This window comes from Sorex fumeus, unplaced genomic scaffold, assembly GCF_029834395.1.
Source record: "Sorex fumeus unplaced genomic scaffold, SorFum_2.1 ptg000047l, whole genome shotgun sequence".
NCBI classification, from domain to species: Eukaryota; Metazoa; Chordata; class Mammalia; order Eulipotyphla; family Soricidae; genus Sorex; species Sorex fumeus.
In genome coordinates, this window is record NW_026606104.1 from 5,222,949 (window position 1) to 5,244,633 (window position 21,685).

Genomic DNA, 21,685 nt, shown 5'->3' on the forward strand with positions numbered 1-21,685 from the left:
CCCCAGAGAGCTGGTCTTATCTTTTCTCTTTTCACAGTCCTGGTTGGTGGGGGTGGGGATCGGTGAGACCGAGCCGGTGCTGTGCCTCTCACTAAGCACATGTTCCTTCAACCCCAGTGCCCACTGGACAGACACGCCGCCAGCAGCCCCCAAGCTGAGGGTGATAACACAGGCACCGACATCAGGCTGGGGTGACCAAGCCCTCCCGAGTGGCATGTGGAGACGGTGCTGTGCCTGCGGCGGCCTCCGGGGGGCGGCAGAGCGGCAGGGGCGGGAAGGCAGGCTCCTGGGTCCCCATCAACTACTCACTCTTACTGCGAAGTGACACGGACTGCAGGGCAGTGTTGTTCTTCAGCAGGGCGGCTTTCTGTTGCTGAGAGACGGCGGGAGAGACAGGAGAACAGCTGTTACCCAAGGGCCACCCCAGGGGCAGGCGCTGGGTGGCTGACCCCCTGGAGAGATGGCCGGAACCGTTGCTAAGGGCATGGGTTGGGGGACGTGTGCCCAGCAGCAGGCTGGTCCAAGGGGCAGGGCGGGACTGAGGTCTGCTCCCCCAACCCTCCCACCCCCCAAGAGGAGGCAAAAGGAAATGGAAAAGGCAGAGGGAAGCTCGGGTTCGCGGCCCTCCCCCTCAGCTCACCTTCTGCTTGACCTTGGTGCAGTTGGCCAGGGCATCTTTACAGCGATTGTGGATAGTCACATTGCAGGCTGGGAGGGTGGGGTAGAGAGGGTGAGGGTGGGGGGGCGGGTGATACAGGAGGTAACACCCCCACCCTCCCTCTCCAGCCACCCACTCCTCTGTGCCTCTTCCACTGCCCAGCAGCGTCTCCACCTCCCACCTCCGTCCCCAGGCCCCTTCCTCCCCTCAAAGCTTCATTTCAGAAGAGGTAGAGGCGCAAGGTCCATGTGTGAAGCCCGACGGAGTGGGCGGAGAGGGTGTCAACCCCATCCTGCCTGCAGGGGGGCGAGGGGGCACTTGCGGCAAGAAGGGCTTCCTGGCTGCCGGAGATGAGCCCGAGAAGCAAAAAGGTGGCTGGGATGGCAGATGGCAGAGGGACGCCCACGAGAAGAAGCTGGCACAGGAGCAGCTGGGATGGGGGCTCGGGGCAGAGAGGGGGAGTCCACCAGCCCCCAGCATCCAGGGGACCTGCTCGGGGCGGGGTGGGGGGGGTGGTCCACCAGCTTCCAGCATCCAGGGGACCTGCCACACTGACTTGCCCCCAAACATGCCCAGAGGAAGACAAGCTTGGCCTATGATAGCGGAGGCATCCACCCCCAGTGTCCCCAGAGGTCAAATCATCTGCAGAGGCCACAGAACCCGGAAAAAAATGGGCTGAGCATGGGCCTGGGCACCTTCCTTCAACCGCAGGAATGGCTCTGGCCTCTGCTGGCGGCACCGCGCTTGGACTAGTGTCAGGCTGGAGCGCCGGGGACTAGAGCATTCTGGACTAGAGCACCATGAGCCATGAGTGCCACAGACCGTGATGTCGTAAACTCGAGAGCCATGAGATAGAGTGCCACGGACGAGGTGCCAGAGAGGTGAGCGCCAGGGAGCAGGCCTGGCCCTTCCCGCCCAGCCCCCGCCATCCACGGCACTCAGCTCCCTGCTCCATGCCTGTCCCCTGCCCTCCCCTGTCCCCACTGAAGTGAACCCACAACTTCCACAGTTCATCTGCTGTCCCCCTCACCCAGCCCCCTCGCCACAGGGAAGGAAAGGAGGGTGGTAAGCGTTGCTTACTCCCTCTGCGGGTCGGCCTCAGCCCTGGGCAGCCCTGGGCCCACGTTGGCCTCCCCTCCCCGTCCACCAACACCAACACCGGAAACGGCTAACTCCTTCAGACAATACCCAGCCCCATGCTCACTTCCACAAATACAGGGCGGGCAGGGTGGGGCAGCGGGCCAGACAGAAGCAGGGCGGAGGCGCCCCATCCCGCACTGCCCTCTGCTACCCCCGGACCCCGGCGTCTCTGCGTGCCTCTGGATCGAACCTCCGCTTTCCACCTGCTCTCAAAATAGCGCGTGCTGCCCGCCTCCCCTGTTCCCCTGGCAACAGCTTCCGGATTGGGAATTTTGTCAGATCTCTTGAGGGATCGTATGGGGGTTCCCTCCTCATCCTCATTACTCTAAGTTGAGCAGGAAGTGGGGGAGGCCTCACGGGTTCCTTCTGGGGGTTCCTTCCTCAAGTTCTGGGATCTGGGGGCTGGGGTCCGGGAGGCAGCGCCTGGTTTCCTCTTAATCCTATTCTCGTGGGAAGCACCTCTTCTCCATGTGGGGGTCCATGTGGGGGGTACTCTGAGAAGAATTCCTGGCTTCTCCTTCCTTAACACGGGGCTCTGCTCAGAGGCAAACCCAAATTCTACCCCCGGGGTGCCAGCACACACATTCCTGCCACAGTCCCCGCCTCGCTGCATCTGAGCCCAGAAACTGCCCGCTCCTCCGGCCACTGCTTCAACAGCAGAGAATCAGGGATTTCAGGGTTCATCACTCCATGGGAAGGGCGGGGCGGGGGGACCGGGCAATCTCTCCAGAAAACAGGCAGAAGCAGTTGCAGAGCCCACGGCATCCCACCCGGCTCCCCCACATTCCTGCTGCTCCTCCGATTCGTTCCCCAGCCCTCAGCAGCTGTTCGGAGAGTGGGGAGGACCCAGTGGACAACAGCTGCCACGGGAGCCGGCTCCCTCCCCACCCCCACAGCCGTGTTCTCACGGCCACCCACCCACAGCCCCGGGCCCCTGGGCTTGAGGAAAGGGAGCGAGGGTCACGCTCCGTGGTTCCAGGGGGCAGGGGGAGCTCGGCAGCTCCCTGGCAGAAAGGAGCTGGAGGGCAGTGATAGGGGTCAGCAGGACAGGCCGCGGTCAGTCGGGGCAACTCACTTGGGCAGATGAGAGCCTCCTTGGCGGTGATGCTCTTGTTACAGGCATAGCACATGGTCATGCCCGAGACGGAGATGGTGGTGAAGAGATGCCCGTTGGTGTAGCGGGCATCCTTGGCTTCCTTCATCTTTTCCTTTTCCCGGGTCTGTGGAAGAGGTGGGAGAGACGGGTGAGGCTGGAGGCTGCCAGGGTGCCCGAGGAGGGGCACAGGGCGGCCAGTGGAGGGCACGGGGCAGAGAGCACTGCCCGCCCATGGCACCGGGCAACACCGCTGCCTCAGGCAGAGCCACCAGAGACAGGAGTCGGGGCCGGGCACACGGGGGGTCCCACACCGACCTGGCCCCGGCGGCTGGGCTGCCTCCTGTTGCCACTCATGTCCCTGGCTCTGGACCTGACCTCCGCGTCCTCACTCCACCTCCCGCCCGGCTCGGCTCGCCCCCGAGCTGCTGCGCTCTGCTTCTCCGTGGTGCCGGGAAGATGCGCAGAGAGGAGGGAGAGCAGGCGAGGCGAGGCGAGGGCGCCAGCTCACCAGCGCTTCCCAACGGGGGGAGTGCGCTCCTGTTATAACCATGACAACCGTGGGAGCCGCTGTCTCAGCGGGGGTGGGGGGACAGGCGAGCCCCTCATTAGATTGGCTGCAGAGGGCAGAACCTCTCCCAGTCTCCCCAGGACTCCAAGTGACACCCTGACTTTACCTCTGACTCGCACAGTCACAGACGCACATACGTACGGGCAGACACACACGCACAAGTGACACTGACACGGACACAGGAACACAGACCCAGAGACACACAGAGACACATGAAGACACACACAGATGCACAGAGAACAGACACACACAGACATACAGATACACACATGCAGAGACACGAACACACATGCAAATACACAGACAGACACACAGACAGATGCACACACAGAGACATGGACACAAATGAAAATACAGACAGACACACACACAGACACATGCACACGCACAGACACACATGCAAATACACAGACAGATACACAGAGACACATGCACACACCCAGATGCACACAGAAACAGGCACACACAAACTCACAGAGACATGGACACACAGCACATATACACAGTCACACCAAGACGCACGTAGCACAGACATACACAGACACACACATGGAGACAGATGTACAGAGACACACAAAGATATACAGACACACACACACACACACACACACACAGAGTCAGGGGCACGGAGATACCTCAGAAGACCGCATTTCCCTCTGGGGTCTTTGAGGAAGAAAACTCAATCCTCGCCACTTTTGTTTTGCTGTTTGGTGGGGTGGGGGGCTGGTGTAACCCAGGGTTCCTTCACACAAAGCCCACACAACTAGCCATCTGAGCCATCTCCCGGGCCCTTCGGCCCGGTCTCGCAGAAGGTCTGACCTCTGCCTGGGTCAACTTTCCCAACCTGGGAGACCCCCACCCTGGGACCTCGGTCTGTCCCGCCCCCCCCAAGACGGGCTTCTTCCTCAGAACCAAGATGCACCTTCCCCTGCCCTCTGCAGGCCAAGGCCTCCTCACAAGCCTCCCCCGCAGCCCCCAAGGACAGGCATCGCCCACCCGCCCCCTCCATCAGCGTCAGGTCTCCCCCTTACTCACCGAGAGCAGGGACACAGGCCCCAGACCCATTTCCCTGCCCTCACAAACCCACAAGTCATGACTGAGAGGGCCGGGGCGGGGTCCCTGGAGCAGACGCTGCTCTGAGGGGAGTGGAACTAGAGGGTGAGAGGCTCTGCCACAGTGGGTCACGGGGGAGGGGAGCGGCTGTCAGAAGGGCAGGAGAGAAAGGGGAAGCGGAAGGGCTGAGTCAAGAGCGGGGCAGAGGGCACTGCTGGGGTGGTCTGGGGTCCTGGGGGGCCCCTGCTGGCAGAGCCTGCCTCCTGCTCCCCTCAGAGGCCTCGGTGTGCGGAGACAGGAGCCCAGGCATCCACAGTCCCCATCAGAGTCCAGTTTTCCTTCCTCCCCGCCCCCCTCCTGGTCTCCTCTAGCCCCCCCCTTGCCCTCTCTTGAACCCCCCCTCCTCCACCTTCCCCTTCCTGCCTCACTTCTCCTCTCTGCCCCCTCCCTCTCCCTCCTCCTCAAATGCAGCCTGCTCCTCCCCACAGACCTCCCGCCCCAAGGTGAGGCCTTTAAGGTAATCCCTGCGCAGTCCATCACCCGCTGCCTGCCTGCCGTGGGACCCTAGAAAAAGTCTAGTTTGCATCCCATTTCAGCTCCTTAGAAGCTCAAGAGCACCCCCTCCCTCCCTTCCTCCAAGAACGATCTTCAAGGACCTCAAAGAGCAAGTCCAAGTCGCTCCTTCCTTAGCACCTCCTCTCCTCTCTGCCAGGCCTCAGTGAGGGCTGATAAAACTGGAGCTCTGAGGCCCTGGAGATAGAGCTCATTACCACAGGCAAGCAAGCACTCTGCACGCCGGGGGCCCAAGTTCCCTGCCCAGCATGCCCCCCCCACCCCGCAGATCCCACCCCACAGACCCTCTGGGAATGATCTCTAGGCACTAAGCCAGGCACCACTGAGTGTGGCCCCCACAACAACAACAAAAAAACAATAAAATAAAGGAGAGTGCCTAGGATGTTTGCATTAGAAGCAAGCCAATGTGAACCGGAGATTAAAAAGCCACATCTGGGACTGGAAAAGATAGTACAGGGGGAGGGCCTTGCACACGGCTGACCCAGGTTTGATGCCGGGCACCCCCATATCGTCCCCCCAAGCACAGCCAGGAGTGATCGCTGTGCACAGAGCTAGGAGTAAACTCTGAGCACTGTGGGCATGGCCCCAACACCGAAAAATAAAAAGTCACCTCCAGATGTGAGGGTCAAGGCCAAAAGGGTGGCACTGAGGGTCTCCAGCTACAAACCCCCCCCACTTCCTTGTTTCCCCCCCAGGCTCCCAGGATTTTACCCCACAAGGGGTGAAAAGGTGGGGAGCCCACTCCTCGCTGCATCCATGCCCCACAAACCACCCAGCTGCATGGGGCCCACCTCCTTCGCAAGCCCAAACTCACGTGCTCTCCAAGGGACCCCATCTCTGGGCGGGCCAGCAGCGGGCAGCAACCCCAGCAGACGCACATCCCACAGCTCAGGGCCCAGTCACAGCGACTACTGTCCGGGAGTGGCCCTGCCCTCCCCAGGGTCAGGGCTCAGGGTATGTGGAGAACACAGCCCTCTTACCCCAGGTGCCTGCCCCAGAGGTGGAATAGATGGGCTTGTGTCCAGTTCTCCATCCTCCTTCCAGGTATCAAAATAATCCCAGGCTGGCAAGAAAGTACAGCAGGGAAGGTGCTCGGCTTGCATGCAATCGACCCGAGTTTGACCCCCAGCACTGCACAGGGTCCCCCAAGGGCCTCCAGGAATGACCCCCAAAGCATACAGCCAGGATTCAGTCCTGAACACCGCCAGGTATGGCCCAAAACCCAAACCAAAAGGCAAAAAGATGTCACTGGTCTCCCACTAACATACCCCCACCACCTCTCCTCACCAGGCACTGATTGGTCCACAAGAAAAGGCCTAAGGACACTCCCCAATGCTCATCGCCCATCACCAACACTCAGAGGCCCTTCCTGCTGGTTCCCACCCACCCCCAGGAAGTCCCGCCCTTCCACAGCCACCACACCAATGGTGGAGGCACAGCACATGAGGACCCAGGGTTGGTATACAACAGGCACTCAATACATGCTTCAGAAGGAAGAATTGAGGCAGGACGGGTGGGGGCCTGGCTTGGACCCCCTGGTTACACACACACACTTACACACACACACACACACACACACACACACACAGCAGCCAGGATGGTGGGTGAACACCAAGACAGGGGGTTTCATTAACATCCTCAGCCGGTTCCTGGGCAACCCCATCTGTATCAGCACTTCGGAGCCTCCACTCTTCCTTCCTCTCCCCTTTCTTTCCAGTCCTTTTCTACTGCCAGACCAAAGCATCTTATCTCCCCAGATCCTGGGTCTCATCCCGGTCTGGAGACAAAGGCCCTGGTCAGGTGGCTCCCCAGCTCCCCGGCAGGGGTGTCCCCACCTATGGGGGACATCGTGGGAAGCTCAGAGCTGCCTCTCTTCTAACTGCCCTGGCAGTGGCCTCTTCCCTAAGATGGGGCGTGCCTCAGAGCAGGCCCTCTCTCCCGTCCCTGGGTCCCTGGAAGAGTTCAGCTGGGACACCCGAGGGTGCAGAATCTCAAGACAGGGGATCATTATGGGGCTGGGGACCGTGAGAGGAATCCTGGCTAAGGGCTGGGAAGAGAGGTAGGCTAATCTCAGTCAAGTGCTGCTTTTTTTTTTGGGGGGGGGGAATGCTACCAGCCGGAAAGCCGGGATTGGGGGCTCCTAAAAATACTTGATCAACCAGGCTGGACATGGGTCAGTGCTGGGAACTGGCAATGCAGGGGTTCTGGGAAGCACTAAGGCTACCTCCCGGGAGTGCTGGGGGGGACATACTCTGCAGGAGCCCCCAAGCCCTGAGGATCCCTGAGCCATCTCCCTGGCCCCAGATGCTGCTCTTTTGGGAGCTCCCTAGGGGCGAGACACAGGAGAGAGCAAGAGGAACCCCAGCGTCAGAACCAGACCCAAAGGCCGTCAGCACCCGCACAAAGGCACTTAACAGACACTCACTTCACGGAGTAAAAGGCCGGGGCCATCATCGGGTGGGCAGGAGTGGGGCACTAAGGGTCCTGGGGGATGAAATAAGTCCAGAGACCCTGAGACCCCAGTGTCGGGGCCCCAGCCTGTCCCCCACCCGGCCACACCTGTCGGGTCAGGGGAGAGAGCGAGCGAGCGAGGGAGGGAGAGGGGTGAAAACAGACGGCATTTGTGCGCGAACAATAGCCGTGCCAGGACTCCCTGCCCTCCTGGCACAGGCGGGCGGCGCGGGGGGTGGGGGGGCGGGGGACAGCTGCTGGGAGCCCCCCTCCCCCCAGGAGGCAACAAACAAGTCCAGGAGGGTCCCGCCAGCGCCTCCAGCCACTGGCCCTGGCCAGCCTGTGCTCCCTCCCAGGCCTTAGAGGCTGCTGCATACCAGGGAAGAAAAGCACCACGTCCCTATATTCAGAGCAAGAGCCCCCGAGTGTGGGGGTCACCATTCAAAACACAAAAATCAGAGGGTCTAAGAGACAGCACGGGAGGGAAGGCATCTGCCTGGCACGTAGTCAGCCAGGGCATGTTCTGATCCATAGTACTGCTGCACAGGGACCCTTGAGACCCACGGGGGGCGGGGGGACACAAACCCTAAGCATAGCTACGCCCAATAGGGTGACCCCAAAGCTACGCCCCCCTAGGCCACCCCCTGAAAAAGAAATACCAAAATACTAACCCAGGGCGTCTGGGGACAGACACACACACACACACAAACACCAAGCAGGTCACATGCATGCATGAAATTCACACATTCAAATCTGTCCCCTCCCTGAAACCAAGGTCAGCCAGCGGTGCTTCTCCAGAGGCCCACCCCCCCCATGCCCCACAGCGACTTCCTGAAGACGCAGTCCCTCCCCCACCCTGGCCAGTTCCCTTCCCCCCCCCCTCGTAAAAGGCTGTGACCCCTGGAGTCTTTTCCTGTAACCCCAAGCTTCAGCTTCCAGGTAATTCCTCAAGTTTCCTCCCAAACCACCGGCTGCCCTCCCCACCTCTCCGTTTCTGGGAACAAAGAGCCTCTCTCTCCAGGCTCCACCTGCCCACCATACTCCAAGGCTGAGGTCTCTGCATCCGAGGGGACCCCCCAGCTTCCAGACTGCTCCCGGGAGCTCTCCTACCCCCCAGATTCCGGCCAGGAAAGCAGCCTTTGTTCTGGAAGACTGTAGGTTAGGGTCTGGGGGAGGAGAGAGAGAACAGGAGGCTAAAGAAAAGGGGACGGATGGGGTTTGGGGCCCGCGGAGGTAGGAAATGGAGCAAAGAGAATTGAGGGGGTGGAGCTGAAGAGCCTGGAAGAAGAGAAATGGAGAGAGAGAGAGAGAGAAAAAGAGAGAGAAAGGAAGCCGTGAGGAAAGAGGGAGCTGGAGAATCCTCTGGGCCCGGGAAGGGTAAGGCGAGGTGTGCGGGTGATGGCGGATCAGGCTCAGACCTGACCCGTCCCTGCCCCCGAAACAGATCTTCCGCAAATCAAGCATTTCCAGAGGTCCCCTCTATTTCTTCTCGGCACAGTATAAAAAGAAAAGAGACAGCTGGTGTGCCTGGGGGAGGGGAGAGGGGATCCAGGGTTTGTGGCTAAGAACCAACCCCCCTTCCCTAACCACAGCTTGGGGGAACGGGCCCTCCCTCGGCCCTCCCTCTTCCGAGCAGCCAAACTGACAAGCCACCCTCCTGGCCTCTCTGCCCTCTCAGACCCTCCCTTCTCCACCCCTCACCCCACCGGATCCCTCCAACTCTATCCTCAGGCTTCTGGATTCCAATTCTCACACCTCCCAGTCGAAACACACATCCACACCCCCAACGACCCAGCTGTCTGGCCCCCTACCCAGCTCTCCCCACCACAGTCGGGTCCCACCCCCATCCAGAAACCATCCCTCCCCTCTGCAGGTGCCCCCCCCCCCAGGGCTCTCCCCACCCGTTTTCCTTTTTAGGGTGGAACCAAATTTCCGTGGTTTCAAAAAACCTCCCGCCCCCCTGGCTCTCCTCCAAGGTGTCAGCTCAAACGGTTGAAAAATAAACAGACTTTCAGAGCAGGGCCTGGCCTGTGGCAGGGCAGCCTGGACCCCCGCTGCGTCTGTTACCCCCCCCACCCCCAGGCCCCAGCTACTTTCCCGGGAGCAGAGTGAGATCCCAGCCCTTTAGGAAAAGGCCAGGTGGGAACCTGTCTGCTGGGAGCTCCCAGACAGAGGCCCCAGGGGCGCGTGCGGGGGTGGCACCGGCCAGGTCACCTTCGGGGCTCCCCTGCCTGAGAGGGAGGGACACAGGGTGCTGCCGGGGTGCTGGGCTTACAGGAGGTAGGCAGCAACCACCGGTTCCGGGCTGCTGAGTCTGGCCTTGCTGAGGAGGTGCCCAGCGTGGGGGGACGCCCCCTCCCCAGCAGGCCACCTTCCCCATCCCTCAGTGTCCACCTCACAGGCAGCACTAATTTGGGGTCCTGGGTACAAAGGCGCGGGTTTGTCTGAAAGACCCGGCGATGAGCCGGTCAGGACGGTGCGCAAAGCCTAGGGAAGTGACCCCCCTCCCACACACACACACTCTTTAAGTCGAGATGATGGAGCCAGAGCCCAGTGGTACCAGCTGGGCGGGGGTGCGCAGAGCCCAGTGGGTCAGTCCTAGGTAAAGCTCGGGAAACCAGGAGCCAGGAGGCTGCTGGGGTACCTAGGACGGGGGACCCTGGATTCTCAGAGCCCCCGCGGTGGGAGAAAGGCTCCGGCTACACAAAGACCTCCGCCCCGGCACCTGGGCACGCTGAGGGTGGGGGGGCCCCAGGCGGGCCGGCCGCCCCCCACCCCGCCAGGGCAGAGCTGAATCACAGCTGGAAAGTCCATTTGTGAGGGGAGGAGCTGACTTTTGTCTTGCAGGGGGGGCTGGGGGTGCCGGGAGGAAGCCGGGAAACCACCCCCTCCCCGCCCCGCCGCCGGATGGCGGGACAAAGGGGGAACACCAAGCCAGCAACGACGGGGGTGGGGGGCCGCCGCCGAGCGCAGCCCGGGCGCAGCGGGGGTGTCGGGGCGCCGGGCCGCCCCCTCCCCGTCCGCGCGCCTCCCTCCGCGCCCGCCGGCCCTTACCCGAGCAACTTTCCTCCGGCCGCCTCGGAACACCCGCCAGACACCGGCCCGCGGGAGCCCGCGCCCCAGGTCGGCTCGGCCCGGGGATCGCAGCCCGGCCGGCGGCGCGGGGCGCGCTGCCCACCCTCCCCCTCCCGCAGTCCCCACCCACCGTCCCGCCGCCGCCTTCCCAGCCGACGCTCCGCCTGATTTCGGCGCCCCGAAAGCAGGCGGGGAGCCGAGGCGGGGAGGCCGGGCTGCAGGGCGCCCCGGGGCCCGGAGCGGGCGGAGATGGAGGGAAGGGGGGATGCGGGGAGGTGGGGGGGTCGCCGAGCCCACCTTGCTTGCCAGCTCTTTGCTTCGGTCGATCCGCGCGCGCGTGAGGGATTCGATCCGAGACATAATCCGCCGGGGGGTGGGGCGGGGGGAGCCCGAGACGGTGCGGCGAGGACCCCGGCGCGCGGCGGTGGTGGGGGGCGCCCCGCACGCGGCGCGCTCGGGCACAGGAAGTCCGAGTCCCCTCGGCAGGCACCCCAGCCAGTTCCTCAAACCCGAGTCTCCACCCCGCCCGGGCTCAGGAAGGGGAGAGGCGGGGCGGATGGAGGGCGGGGTGCGGCGAGCGGCGCACGGGACGCCCGGCCGCCCCGAGCCGTGCCCGGCTCCCCGCGCAGGTTTGGGGCGCTGCTGCGCCCGCTCCCCGCCCCCCAGCGCCCAGGGGCGCCCTCTCGTCCCGGGAGCCGCGCCCGAGGTCGGCTGGCCCCCAGAGCCCGCCCGGCCCGGCCCGGCCCCTCCCCCCGCGCGGACTCTTAAATTAAAGACCCGCGGGCCCCGGCTCCGTCCGCCCCCGGCTCTCCCGGGAGCGAGCGGGGACCAGTTCCTTCCTGGCCCCGCGGCCCCATCAAAGCCGCCAGACCCCGTTTACGGCTGGGGGGCAGGGCCGGGGAATCAAAGGGGAACTACAGGCGCCCGCCCGAGAGGAGGCGTGGAGCCGAGCGGCCGCGAGGTCCCCGGGTCCCAGCCCCCGCCTCCCGGGGCTCCGCACCCCGGCTCTGCCCGGCGGGGGGCGCGCGGGGCGGGCACAGGCTGGCCAGCTGGGCCCACCGAGTGCTGGGGCGTGATCCCCAAGTCTCGGGACCCCCAACGGACCAGAAGCCCACCCGGCCCCGGCTAAGCGGGCAGTTGTGGGGCTGTGTCCAGGCTGCCCGCAAGAAGCGTGGGTGAGGGGGCGCGGAGGAGGCGTTTTCTCTGGGACCCTTCGCTGCCCCACCCCCGGGAGTTAGTTTCCTGCGGGTGGGACGCAGCATCTTCCCCGAGGAGCAGAACGGGAGCGTTTATTCCCGCGTGTGCGGTCCCGCCGATGCGGGGGGCGGGGGTGTCCCGCAGCGGCGTGGCGGGGGGGCGGGGGTCCGGCCCCGGGCGCGCGGTAAGGCGCCGGGTTTAGCCGCTGCCACTATTTCGGGCGCCGCGCCTCACCCTGGGGAGCTGGTAGGGCCCCGCGCCCGCCCTGTACCACCCCCACGCCGCTCCTCCTAGCAGTTCCTTCACCTCCTTCCTCACCCAGCCCCTGCCTAGAAGCCTTGTATAGCCAAGGACAAAGGGTGCAGAATGTGCTGGGGGAATGGGGAAGCGGGAAGGACTTCCCGGGGCCCCAGTGGGCATGGGGAACCCACGGAACTCCCACCAAAACCAGCAGACCCAAAGCTCCCCAGTCCAGAACCTCTCTTTGACCCTCTCCCCCCGCCCCCACCCTCTGGCTGCCCAAGCTAAGGAATGTACTAAATTTAAACACAGCCGGCCAGAAGCTTGACCTCATGGCCCCACCCACTAGGGGCCCGGGACTGGGTGGGCTGCGCCGGCCCTTCTCTCCCTGGCCCCGCTGGCCAGGAAGGTGCTGCGGGCTGGGTTGGCATCTTAAAGGGCCCAACTAGAGCCTGCATCGCCACAACCCCAGGGTGTTTGGAGGGACCCCTCAGTCCCCAAGCCCCAATCTGAAAGGTCTGACTGGGGTTAAGACACTTGTTCGACTCTCTGCGCGAAATATGTTCCCCCAAGAGTGATCACGGAGCACTGCTAGGTGTGGCCCCCAAACACCCACAAAACCCAAAGAGGGCCCAGCAGGCAATTCAGTGGTAAAGCCCCTGCCCTTACATGTGTGGCCCTTGGCCGGTCCCTGGCTCTGTAAAACAAAAAATAACATAAAAAAAGTACTTGGTTTTGGGCTGGAGCGATAGCACAGCGGATAAGGCATTTGCCGTGCACGCAGCCAACATGGCCACACAGGTTCAATTCCCAGCATCCCATATGGTCCCCCAAGCACCGCCAGGAGCAATTCCTGAGTTCATGAGCCAGGAGTAACCCCTGAGCATCGCCGGGTGTGACCCAAAAAGAAAAAAAAAAGTACTTGGTTTTTAAGGAACTAGGTCTACAGTATGATGTAATTCCCATTTTCTGTAGCCTCTGGCACAATTAACTTTTTCTTGTCTTCTAGGTCCTTCTCCAAAGCTGCTCCCACCCCCTCCTCATCCCTGTGACCTTCCATATTTTCCAAAATTAACTTTCATTTTTTATTACTTTTTGGGTCACTTTTTACTTTTTACCTGGCAATGCACAGGGATTACCTCTGGCTCTGGCTCTGCACTCAAGAATTACTCCTGGCGGTGCTCAGGGGACCATATGGGATGCTGGGAATCGAACCCAGGTCGGCCGCTTGCAAGGCAAACGCCCTATCCGCTGTGCTACCTCTCCAGCCCCCAAAATTAATTTTTAGAGACACACAAACAAAAGTCAAGCCTAATTTCTACCAGAATGTAAAAGCAGTCACCACCTTCTTAAGCTCACTTCTCTTGACACATTTCAGGGCTGGAGAGCACATCCATGGGAAGAACCTGGTTACCAGAGTCTTGTCTACTATGTGTGTTTATTATTTATTTACATATGTGTTTGTTTCATCTTTTTTTTTTTTTTTTTTTGCTTTTTGGGTCACACCCAGCAATGCGCAGGGGTTACTCCTGGCTCTGCACTCAGGAATTACCCCTGGTGATGCTCAGGAACCGTATGGGATGCTGGGAATTGAACCCAGTCGGCAGCGTGGAAGGCAAACGCCCTACCCGCTGTGCTATTGCTCCAGCCCCTGTTTCATCTTTGAGCCAGACCGTTGATCCCCAGACCTGTTGACTGGCTGTACTTCTTTCCAACCCCAGTAGGAAAACAGAGTTTCCCGGGCCAAGAATGTGCCTCAGCAGTAGGTACTTTTTAACTCCGGGTCAATCCAGAGGCTGAAAAACTTGCGGCCAGAGCAATAGTACAGCAGGGAGGGTACTGCCTTGCAGTACTGGTCAACCCAGTTCGATCCCTTGCACCACATGTGGTTCCCAGAGCACCACCAGGTATGATTCCTGAGTGCAGAGCCAGGAGGGAGCCCTGACCATTGTCAAACAAAACAAAACAAAACAAAACACAAAGACTCAGAAGCTGATGGAAGAAGGGAAGAGAGAGCACAGTCCCAGTTGCTTGTGGGAGGCGTGTTAAGCAGCCACTGCAGATGGGTTTGCAGCTTGGCACCGCCTCTTCCTAAGCTGGACCTTGGGCAAAGAACTGCTGCCTCCCAGTAATCTTGTCTGCAGATGGAGATGAAAGCACTTATCTTTGGCAATGCAGTTAGAAGGACTAAGCTAGCTGAAGGCTGGGAAAGTGTTTGAGCAACTCTCCCCTGAGAATCAGATAGGAAAGAGTAAGTCATTTCCTTCTCTCTCCCTCAGGCTCCACCCCTGCCCCCCCCCCCCACCATGTTTACCTGCCCCTGGGCCCCCATGCTGAGCTGGGAGGAGGTGGAAGAAGAGATTTAGTGAAGCAGTACCTCAGCTCACTCCAGAGGCAGGGCAGGGGGAAGGTGGACCAGGGCAAGACTGGAAGGGAGGCCAGAGAGACACGCCCCAATCCACCACCCAGGAAAGGCAGAGTCCCCAACGCTCTCACTTATTCTGGGACCTTTCTGCTGCAGGTCCTGACCCTACACTCTTCCCCACGTTCTGCTTCACCAGGTTACTCGACTCAGCAGTTAAGAAGGGGCAACTGATGGGGGCTGGAGCCATAGCACAGCGGGTAGGGTGTTTGCCTTGCACAAGGCCGACTCGGGTTCCATTCCCAGCATCCCATAGGGTCCCCCGAGCACCACCAGGAGTAATTCCTGAGTGCATGAGCCAGGAGTAACCTGGCATCTCTGAGTGCGACCCAAAAAGGAAAAAGAAAAAGAAGGGGCAACTGCAAACTAGTTAGAATGAGTTGTCCCACTCATTTTCATCACACACAAAAAGAGGGGAGAATGCATAGGGTTGGTGTGATAGTACAGAGTGTAAGGCACTTGCCTTGTGCCTGGCCAACCTGGGTTTGATCCCCAGCCCAGCACCGCAGAGGGTCTCTCAGGAGTGATGCCTGAGCAGAGTCAGGAGGAAGCTCTGAGCACTGCTCAGTGTGATTTTTCTTTTTTAACAAAAGAGGGTGATTAGCTCCCCAACTTCTCCCCCATGATGGGAGGGGCTCAGATTGATAAAGCTACATAGGGATAGAGGAAAATGGCCTGGGGAATTAGAAAGAATGGCACCAGATGGACTGGAGAGATAGTGGAGAAGGGAGGGAGTTTGCCTTGCACGTGGCCACAGTAGGGTTGGTGTGATAGTACAGAGTTACACTCAGGAATTACTCCTGGCGGTGCTCAGACCACAGTATCCCACATGGTTCCCTGAGCACTGCCAAGAGTGATCTCTGAGGGCAGAGCCAAGAGTAAGCCCTGAGCACTACTGGGTGTGGCCCAAAAATAAACAAAATGGAAAGATGACCCCACAGAGAGAAAAATTTCTTATGATGGGCCCAGTATATAGGGAAGCCGGTGCTTTTAAAATACCTGGTTCATCCGCAGCCCTTTATCTTTCCATCTGGCATGTCTAAAACCCAGTGCTTGGTATTTACCCATGCCCCCTAGTAACAAGAATACAAGGGGCTGGAGAGATAGTACAGTGGGTAGGGCTTGCCTTGCACATGGCTAAACCATGTTCAATACCCAGCATCCCACATGGTCCCCCCAAGAGTGATTTCTGAGTACAGAGCCATGAGTAAGTCCTGAGCTCAGCTGGGTATGGCCCCTGAGAGAGACAGAAAGAGAGCGAGAGAAATTGAACCGGAGAGATTGTACAATGGTTAGGGTGCTTGCATCGATCTAGCATCCCCATATTATTCCCCAAGTCCTACCAGGAGTGATTACTGAGTTGCAGAGCCAGAAGTAAGCCCTGAGCATGGCTGGGTGTCCCCGCCCCATTGGAAAAAAGAAAAAAAAAGAAAGGGAAAAAAAAAAACAGATTTTCCAGGCTTCTTTCTTAAGGGGCCCATACTTCCCAAGCCTTCTCTTCCTTTTCTCAAAGTTTCTACTGAATTCCACCTTTTTGTCTCCAGGTTCTCAACTTTCAATCTTGACTACCTGAGGACAAGATCCTCAGTGCAAGACTGTGGTCTCCTGGTCTTGGTGTTTGCCTCCCCTTACTGCCCAGACCCCAGACCACACCTGCTTTAGGGTTCCCCAGCTCCCTGCCCACCTCCTTCCTCATGCCTGATGCGTCTGATCCCAGACCTCTGGTGGGAAGGTGCTAGCAACCTGCTTCCTTCTCTGCCTTTCCTGCCCGCTGAGGAAGGAGAATGGTGGCTGGCAAGGGGCCAGTTGGACTGGGGCTTGGGTGAGAATCTCCGGGGAAGCGGAATCAGGCCTCTTAAATTTCTCCCCCAACACTCAGATGCTATCTGGTTGGAAGGTATGTGCCTACTGGGGAGAATGTGAGGCAGAGCGGGCTCATTCTGCCAGTGAACAGAAAAAAGTGGGAATGAGTTCAAGTAGTAGACAGACCTCCATTGCATTAGAGACACACAAACACACAGGCACCACACATCCAGAATCCTAGACTCCTGAACCAGAGAGATATCACAGATATCACATGCCCGGGGAACCGGACGCTAGTCTTACACACAGCAGATTCAATCCCTGGCACTACGTACGGTCCCCTTGAGTCTCACCAGGAGTGCAGAGCCAGGAGTAAGTGCCAGGTCCAACCAGATGTGGCCCCAAAATAAACGAACAAAAGCCTCAGAATCTCAGACTCCTGCCCGACTCACCTCCCCACTCTGGTTTCATTTCAGCAGTTTCAGCTGCCTTACCTACTCATTAAAATTATGAGTATAAAAGCACTTTGCAACCTGGAGGCTGCTATGGAGAAGCAAAAAGTATAGCTGTAATTATTATCAGTATTTAGTCCAGTGCTCAAGAGTGACTGCCCACCTCTGCGCTATTCAAGTCCGAAAACAGAGGGGACAGAGATGCGATTCAAGGGGTAGAGCACCGCTCAGTCTACACAAAGCCCTGGATTTGACCCCGGCATGGCATACACCTCCCGCAGCACCACAGGGAACGGCCTGGCCGCCAGCTCAGCACCGCCAGGAGTGACCCTAAATTCATGAATAAATAAATATAAAAGTGAGGGGGCCCAAAGCCAGAGCAATAACACAGCAGAGAAGGTTCCTGCCTTGCAATTGGCCTACTGGGGTTCAATCCCTGGCACTCCATATAGTCCCCCGAGTCCTGTCAGGAGTGATCCCTGAACACAGAGCCAGAAGTAAGCTCTGGGTGTGGTCCCCAAACAAACCAACAAATCAAAAGACAATGAGGGGACCAAAGACTCAGAACAGCAGGGACGATGCTTAACTCACCAGACATTCGCCCCAGTCTGTTCTCTGGCACTGCCTGGACCCCCAAGCACTGCCAAGAGTGATCCTTGAGCACAGAGCCAGAAGAAAGCCCTGAACACAGCCAAGAGTGGCCTCAAAACACCTCTCAAAAAACTAAAAATAAACTAACATATATATATTATATATATGTGGGCTGGAGCGATAGCACAGCGGTAGGGCATCTACCTTGCACACAGCCAACATGGCCAACCTGAGTTCGATTCCTCCGCCCCTCTCGGAGAGCCTGGCAAGCTACCGAGAGTATCTCGCCCGCACAGCAGAGCCTGGCAAGCTACCCGTGATGTATTCGATATGCCAAACACAGTAACAACAAAGTCTCCAATGGAGACGTTACTGGGCCTGCTCGAGCAAATCGATGAACAACGGGAGGACAGTGATACAGTGGTAAAAGGTAAAAGGTAAAGGCCCTCCCGTTGATCGTCGATTTGCTCGAGCGGGCCCAGTAACGTCTCCATTGGAGACCTTGTTGTTACTGTGTCTGGCATATCGGATACTCTCGGTAGCTTGCCGGGCTCTCCGAAAAGTAAAGGCCCTCCCGTTGATCGTCGATTTGCTCGAGCGGGCCCAGTAACGTCTCCATTGGAGACTTTGTTGTTACTGTGTCTGGCATATCGAATACTCTCGGTAGCTTGCCGGGCTCTCCGAGAGGGGCGGAGGAATCGAACTCGGGTCGGCCATGTTGGCCGCTTGTAAGGCGAACGCCCTACCGCTGTGCTATCACTGATATATATATATATATATATATATATATATATGTAGGCTGGAGCAATAGCACAGCTGGTAGGGCGTCTGCCTTGCACGAGTCTGACCCGGGTTTGATTCCGCCGCCCCTCTCGGAGAGCCTGGCAAGCATCGAGAGTATCCCGCCCGCATGGCAGAGCCTGACAAACTACCTGTGACGTATTCAATATGCTAAAAACAGTAACAACAAGTCTCACAATTTATTGTGAGACATTACTGGTGCCCGCTCAAGCAAATGGATAAACAACGGGAGGACAGTGACAGGATACATACACGTATGTATGTATGTGGGCTGAAGCTACAGCACAGTGGGTAGGGTGCCTGCCTTGCAAACAGCCAAGTTCAATTCCCAGCACCACATATGATTCCCCCAAGCCAACCAGAACTGATCCCTGAATACCACTGGGGGGTAACCTAAAAATCAAACATACGTATGAATAAATATAAAAATTTAAAAGGAATGTAGGCTGCTCCTCAGCTTCTGAGGCAAGGGACCTTTCTCTTCCAGCTGTCCACAGATGGCTGCGAAGTGGAGGCAGGGGAAGGTGATTTACTGGGAGGGAAGCAGGGAGAGAGCAGTTTGTTCCCTTAAATCCTGCACACGGCAGCGCAATGGCGAGATGGCTCAAAGGGTTCGAACCCCAGAACACACTGATCCCGGAGTTCCTGCAGCACCAGGTACAGCTCCCAAACACATGCAAAACACTTGACCCACTACCCCAAGTCTCAGAGCAGGAGCAGCATACCAGGGAGAGACAGAGAGGGCGGGGAAGGGGAGGGAAGGAAGGGGCTGGGGGCGGAGGGGCCTACCTTGGCCTTTCCGGTCATGGCCCAGAGGAAACTGAAGGAGCGCCTCAGGGAGGAGCCTGCCCTGGTTCCTGAGCTCCCTTCCAGCTGGCTACAGCTGCAGAGCGAAAAAGAAGAGATGAAGAGCTGGAGCTGGAAAAACAAAAAAAGGTACTCCCAGAGAGACGACCGGTGGAGGGCCACGACCAGGAGGAGGGTAGGAGGAGAGAGGAAGGAGAGAGAGAGAGATGCTCCCTCTCCCACCTCCAGACTTCCTGGATGTGGAGCCTGTTCCCAGGCCCTCAATTTATAAAGAAAACTCCAGGCTCCTCCCAAATAAGTGCCGGCTCCCCCTTCCTGCCCGAGCCAGGCCCCAGGACCTCTCCCGCTGCACCAGGCCCCATCTCTCTCCTATCACACCCAACGGAAATGATGGGGGGGGGGCTGCTCTCTGCAGGGGGGAGGGGCATGTGCCCACCCCAGACCCAGCCAAACAAGAACCCAGTGTGCACCGGGACCCTCTTCGCGGCTCACGAAGGGCCTCTGGGCCTCAGGCCAATAAGGACTGAATTTCCTGGGATTTCATCAGCCCCATCCCATGAGCTAATCCCAAACGCAGAGCCAGGAAGATGTGTCAGCCAGCTCTGCGGGACCACAAATCCACAAATCCGAGCCTGATATCTTAAAGGGCCATTCCTGGCGCACTGACTCGCCCACACCATCATAAACAGCCACCGGCCAGTCTCCTAGGCTGCGGCGCCCAGAGCCAGATAAACAGGTGTGAGTCTGCGCACTGATTCACTGAAATCTCAGCTTCACCCTACTCCCAGCTAGCCTCTCCTGGGCTCCCGGCCCTCATCCAGCTCTCCTGCAAGCCACCCCACTGGTCCTTTCTCTGGGCATCAGCCCTGGGTCACCATCTGTCCCTCAGACCATGCAGCAGCCACCAGGCCGCCAGTGGAGCTTTGTGGTACAGACACCACCAGGCAACCCTCTTTCTCTTCTCCAGCCGGGGGCCATGCACCCCTCTTCTCTGCGGGGTTCTTTCCTATCACATAGGGCCTATGGCTTCTCAGGGCCGCCCCTGGTCAAAGAGGAAGTTGGCATCTATGCAGCGCCAGCATCGATTTGGCGACGTGAAGAAGGCGCGATGCTTCAGTATGCAGACACTCTGGGGACTTCACAGTCCATGGCCTGCCCCCCCCCCCACCTTCCCACTTAAAGACCTTTGAAGTGTCTAGAGTCCCCCCAACTCACCTTTCACTGAGTTTAGCAGCGGAGGACTGGGTTAAGTTTCCTGCCAACACAAAAGCAGAGGGAAGTGTCCAGCTGAAACAGACAAAGGCTCTGGCTGCCTCCCGGCCCCACCCACCGCCACCTGGATCGGGTTCCTGGGCTGCAGGTGCCGAATGACGAGGTCCTGAGGGCGGGCCCATTGGGGAGGGAGGAGGTGCCAGGTCAGGTGGAGGAGGGCCTGGGTGTCTGGGTTCAGCTCCAGGCTGCGGTTTCCCTGAGCTGCCCTTCTCCCCGGAGGCCTGCACCGTGCCACATCCTCCCCCATGAAAGGAGAGAGCCTCAGAGTGGCAAAGACTCCAAGTCCAAGCTCTCTCATTTGCGCTGAAGCCCTCAGCGGCCTGGACGCGGCTTGGCACAGGTAAGCTGCGTGTGCTCCGAGACTGTGGGCTGAGATCAGGGGCTGTGCAAGGGTTTGCTCCCCTCTTGGCTCCCCACCTGGATCCGAGCAGCCGAAGAAGTAATTGATGCCACTCATGGATACGGACTTGGAGAGCATGCCTGCGGTCTTGGGGTTCAGGGGAACAGCAGATGAGAGAGAGGCTCGCTGACCCTGGAAATAGGGCAAGCAACCTTCAAGGTCAAGCTTCCCCCAGGTCCACCACGTTTTTCAAGCCCTCTAATTTGTTTTCCCCCCTCTGCACACCCTAGGCCTGGGCTGTCCCCTGTGAAACCATGCGGGCTCATGACACAAGTTTGCCTTCCGCCCTCTGTGGCCATACGTTTCCCTCCTGACAATCAGCCTCCTGACAATCAGTCCGACTGGAGAGATAATACAGTGGATAGGGCACTTGCCTTAAACACACTGGACCTGGGTTCGATCCCTGGCATACTATATGGTCCCCCAAGCACTGCAGGAATGACCCCTGTGCATCGCTGGGTGTGACCAAAAAACTTGGGGGGGAAAAAGAGAAGAAAATGAAGATATTAAAAAAAGAGAGAGAGATTGACCTTAAGTGATGGCAAATCAGGTTCCTATATATCAGGGTGTTTGTCATCTTCCTAAGCCATCTGGTAAGAATAGCCACAAGACCACATCGACTATTACAAATACATTTCCTCCCTCCAGCCTACTTGGGACATTATAAAAGTAGGTCACTGGTCAGTCCATAAGGTAAAAATTAGGGACCAGAGAGACAGAACAGCAGATAAAGCACACAGCCAGCCTGGGTTCAATCCTTGGCAACAGATAGGGTCCCCAGAGCCTGACCAGAAGTGAGCTCTAAGCACAGAACTAGGAGTAAGACCTGAGCACCTCTGGGTGTGGCCACCCTCCCCCCAAAAAAACACATGAAGCAAAAATTAAGACATTTCAATTAATCTGTTTTAAGAGACTATAGGGAAGGAAACCAATAAGTCTTTTTCTTGTAGAATGGATAAAGAATCTGTGATATATTTTTATCTTATTTGATTTTTTTGGTTTCTGAGCCACACCAAGCAATGCTAAGGTGTTACTCCTAGCTCTGCACTCAGAGATTACTCCTGGTGGGCTCAGGGGATCAGATGG

The 21,685-nt window shown here is 58.7% G+C and overlaps 1 protein-coding gene across 4 annotated transcripts in view; it reads right to left on the reverse strand.

Annotated features, from left to right (window-relative positions):
• The window catches only part of ARHGEF2 (Rho/Rac guanine nucleotide exchange factor 2), a 38,493-nt gene extending 19,560 nt beyond the window's left edge, over positions 1–18,933 (reverse strand). The window contains exons 1-4 of one of the 4 annotated variants that reach the window (XM_056122987.1): positions 18,910–18,933; positions 2,874–3,018; positions 641–708; positions 310–373 (exon numbers count right to left, since the gene is read on the reverse strand). In XM_056122987.1, the coding sequence (XP_055978962.1) occupies positions 310–373; positions 641–708; positions 2,874–3,018; positions 18,910–18,927 (295 nt within the window). In that variant the 5' untranslated portion in view covers positions 18,928–18,933. Of the gene's footprint in view, positions 1–309; positions 374–640; positions 709–2,873; positions 3,019–3,209; positions 3,367–10,593; positions 10,682–10,911; positions 11,231–18,909 lie in introns of those variants that run through there. The other 3 variants (XM_056122984.1, XM_056122988.1, XM_056122985.1) reach the window with 3 other exon arrangements.
• Between the last annotated feature and the right edge of the window lie 2,752 nt (positions 18,934–21,685).